Here is a 4,243-nt window from a genome sequence, read left to right as displayed (position 1 = left end):
GACTTTGAGGCGTGCGTAAAACTTGTGTTGGGTTAAGGAGGGGATTCAGCTGTTGTTGTTGTTGAGCAGAAAGTGTCTTCTTCTTTGGAAAAAAAAACTATCTAAATAAATCTGTAATCACACGTCAGTCTGAATAGATTTAGAGTTCGTGCTGTTTTTCCTGCTTATGTCCGTGCCGTTCCCTTTACTGGGGCTTTTGTCCAGGCCGCACAGCGACTCCGTCACCCCCTCCTCCATCTCCATGTACTCCGCTTTGTCTCCGAGCGACGAGCCGGAGGGCGAGCCTTTGAACTTCCTCAGGAAGTCCGGGAAGTAGGGGCAACCCGGGGGCATGCTCTCCACCGCCGGCGTCTGGTCCTCGTTGTCCGTTTCCCGGTGGTAGAAGTAGTTGAAGTTGGACACGATGACCGGCACCGGCAGCGCGATGGTCAGGACGCCCGCGATGGCGCACAGGGAGCCGACGATCTTGCCCCCCACGGTGATGGGCTTCATGTCGCCGTAGCCCACCGTGGTCATGGTGACCACGGCCCACCAGAAGGCGTCGGGGATGCTCGTGAACTGCGACGTGGGCTCGTCCGCCTCGGCGAAGTACACCGCGCTGGAGAAGAGGATGACCCCGATGACCAGGAAGAAGATGAGGAGGGCCAGCTCGCGCATGCTGGCGCGCAGCGTGTGACCCAGGATCTGCAGGCCCTTGGAGTGCCGCGACAGCTTGAAGATGCGGAACACCCGGACCAGGCGGATTATTCTCAGGATGGCGAAGCTCATGGCCTGCTGGCCGTTGCCCTGGTGCTGCGCCAGGTCCGTGCCCAGGGTGATGAAGTAAGGCAGGATGGACACGATGTCTATGGAGTTCATGATGTTTTTAAAGAACGCCGTCTTGCTCGGGCTCGCGAAGAAGCGCACGATGATCTCGAAGGAGAACCAGATGATGCACACCGTCTCCACGATGAAGAAGGGGTCGTTGAAGGGCGTGAAGCTGGGGTCGGGCTGAGAGGAGTTGTTGCGCCGCGGCTGCAGATACTCCTTCTCATCCCTGAACTCCGGCAGCGTTTCCAGGCAGAAGATCACGATGGAGATGACTATGACCAGGACGGAGACCACCGCGATCCCCCTGGCCGGGCTCGAGCTCTCCGGGTACTCGAACAGCAGCCAGATCTGGCGCTTGAACTCGTCCTCGGGCAGAGGCTTTTCCTCCTCCTTCACGAAGCCCTCGTCCTCGCGGAACTTCAGGATGGCCTCGTCGCCCAGCTCGTAAAACTTCACCTCCTCGGAGAAGATGTCGAACGGGACGTTGACGGGTCTTTTTAGCCGCCCCCCGGACTGGTAGTAGTACAGGATCGCGTCGAAGCTCGGCCGGTTCCGGTCGAAGAAGTACTCGTTCCTCAGCGGGTCGAAGTACCTGATCCTCTTGTCCGGGTCCCCCAGGAGCGTGTCCGGGAACTGCGTGAGAGTCTTGAGCTGAGTTTCAAACTTCAGGCCGGACACGTTGATGACCACGCGCTCGCAGCAGCCGCACTCGCTGTAGACGTTCTCGTAGCCGGACTGAGGGCGCCGGTCCGTCTCCTCCTCATCATCCATCATCATGTGGCACAGAAAGCTCGACCTTTTGCTCGCTCGGACCCCCTCCTCCTCCTCCTCCTCCCCTTTGCCCCCCTCTCCCTGCGCGCCCTCCTCCTCCTCTTCCTCCTCCTCCTCCTCCTCCTCCTCCTCGATCATGATCTCCTCCTCGGATCCGAGCAGCGCCAGCTCCGAGTGGCGCAGATCTCCGCCAAGTGCGCTCCGGTTGCGCCTCCAGCGTCCGACGCCGCGCTGCTTTTTGCGCTCTCTGTGCTGTTGCTGCTGCTGCTGCTGCTGCTCGGGCTCCTGCTGCTGTTGCTGCTGCTGGGAGGAGGAGGAGGAGGATGAGGAGGGGCGCGAGGCGGCGCTGCTGCTGATGTTCGCGGAGGAGGAGGCGCGAGACTGATGCTGGCGGTTGTTAAGGAGATGAGCGCCGGAGGAGGCGGTGGAGCCGGGTCCTCCTCCACCTCCACCCCCTCCCCCTCCTCCCTCCGCACCCTCGGCCGCAGCGGCCGCGGCCGCCGCTCGCGACGCCTGGCGCTCCCTCTCGCGCTCCCTCTCCCGCGCGCGAGCCTGGGCATATCCGTATGGCAGGTGGCTGTTGCACCCGCCGTCCGCGCCCACCATGGCAAACTCCATTGTTTTAAAAWATATATATATGAATAGGTTTTCTTCTTGTTCTTTTGTATTTTCTTTYAAGCCGATCCGCGGAGGCGCAGCGGACGTGTGGACGCACAAGTTGCAGCTCGGCGCGCGCACCGACGGACGGTCAGAGCGTCCGTTCCGACCAATCAGATGGAAGAAAGTCAAAACAACAAACACACCTCAGTTAGGTCCATACTGACTGGGGTCCACGTCCATCCTCCTTCGCGCCCAGCTGGGTGTTTATTGTTTATTGGATCGATTGTTATTATTTTTATTTATGACATCATTACCATAACCCCGAAATGAATAAATAAAAACAAAAACCCGAGGAAGGCCGGTGGCATGTAGCCTGTTACGCAGACGCCTGGTCAAAACTTGCAGGAGCTCGGCATGATAAATCACCGAGTCAACAAGCGACACCGGAGCAGTCTCTCCTCGGTTCCCCCGGCGCCCATCAGGTGGTTTAACCCCTCAGCGGGTTGCGCTCAGACGCGTCCTTTGGTCCTCCGCRGTCAGCCGCGGTTGCCATTTTATGGGATGAGATTTTTTTTTCTCTCTTTAGGAAGGATTTGTTTTGCTGCTTCTTCGAAGCTCCGTTGGATCTGAATGACTTTTTTTTTATTTCTCCTCCTCTGTGATGCTCTCAGGAGCTGCGACAGAGAGAGAGAAGACAAAACAACACAAATAAATAACAGCCGTCGGCTTAGAGTGGAATTTATAAGGAAGATACGCACATCACGCAACTTCACCAGCTTATTATTATTATTATTATTATTATTATTATTATTATTATTATTATTATTATTATTATTATTATTATTATTATTATTAAGCTCTGTGAGAAATAAATGTAGACATTAATCATTACGCGCAAAATWGTCTCTGTGAAGTGCCGCTCTGACATCCACGCTTACGTCTGAAAAGGGGCCAGATAAATCCTCCTCATCCTTCATGAGAAGAAATCTGTCGGAGGATGCAGCTCTCCCTCTGTGCTCACATCCTCGTCTTGGATTTGGGTTGTAAGATCAAGAATCCCTCGTCGTATCCAACGGGCGACCATGTCCACATCCACATCCAGCAGATACATCCGTGCTCTGACGCACTCTGAGGAGGGCACCTTTTTTTTGTCGGGGTGGCTGCGCGTCGACGTCTCGTCTAAATTCAACAGGATCTATTGGCACTTGAGCCCCCGTTTCTGCGGCATCGCTCTTGGTATGCTGACAACAATGGTCGTGGAGTAAAAAAAAAAAGGGAGGGAAAAATAAAGAGGAAAATGCGGAGGGGAGGAAATCAGGTGCGAGTTGGCATCAATGACAGCTCCATACGATCCAGAGCAGAAAGAAGAAGAAAAAGAAAAAAAAGGAGGATAGGTAAAAGTTGCGCTTGGCACAGGTTTGGGGAAAAAGCCCCACGGTCAGGTCTGAGCATCACACATCTGTCAGCCGCTATAGCCCTACCTTTACTCCTGTATCCCTCCCATTATGTGTGTATGTGCGTGTGTGACAGAGTATATTTGTGTGTGTGTGTGATGATGGAGAGAAAGTGGTCCCTGTACTGCAGCATGCAGGCGGTGCTCGGTCCTCCCCCAGTGGATGCAGCGCGTCACTGCGCGCCGTGCTGCAGTCTCACATCTCTGCCCTTCACCGTGACTCCAACCAGTGTCCTGTCCCAAAATAAACCTAATGCGTTCCGTTTTCTTCGCTCATATCACCGCACAACACAAAACATACTGTTTCAAGTTCACCAATAGAACTGGTGTGTCAGCCTGCACTGGTTTTATTTGGGTAAATTAGAAAMAATAACTGGAGGTAAGATTTCCTATGTAAACTCTAAATCCCATTTAAATTTATTAGTTAAATTCAAAACCAAATTTTACATTAGTTTCTCAAACAAATAGTTCATTTTTAACTTTTTTAACTCGGTTAACGCAAATATATCCTAATATTTAGACTAGAATAGCAAAAAAATTAGGCTGTATAAAAAGTAAACAAAAAACCCAGTTTTACTCACAAAAGAGTCACGTGAATTAAGAAACTTT

At 53.2% G+C, this 4,243-nt stretch overlaps 1 protein-coding gene across 1 annotated transcript; it reads right to left on the bottom strand.

The window, feature by feature from the left end:
- Positions 1–6: 6 nt before the first annotated feature.
- Positions 7–3,873, bottom strand: kcna4 (potassium voltage-gated channel, shaker-related subfamily, member 4). The gene is made up of 2 exons (XM_014017023.1): positions 3,120–3,873; positions 7–2,855 (listed from the first exon to the last, which is right to left on the bottom strand). Exon 2 carries the CDS (start codon positions 2,197–2,199, stop codon positions 118–120), a length of 2,082 nt encoding a protein of 693 aa, XP_013872477.1. The 5' UTR covers positions 2,200–2,855; positions 3,120–3,873; the 3' UTR covers positions 7–117.
- Between the last annotated feature and the right edge of the window lie 370 nt (positions 3,874–4,243).

The sequence above is a fragment of the Austrofundulus limnaeus genome, unplaced genomic scaffold (assembly GCF_001266775.1).
Source record: "Austrofundulus limnaeus strain Quisiro unplaced genomic scaffold, Austrofundulus_limnaeus-1.0 Scaffold159, whole genome shotgun sequence".
Lineage (NCBI taxonomy): Eukaryota > Metazoa > Chordata > Actinopteri > Cyprinodontiformes > Rivulidae > Austrofundulus > Austrofundulus limnaeus.
Note: the sequence above shows the minus strand (reverse complement) of the source record. Positions and strands in the feature narration are given on the sequence as shown.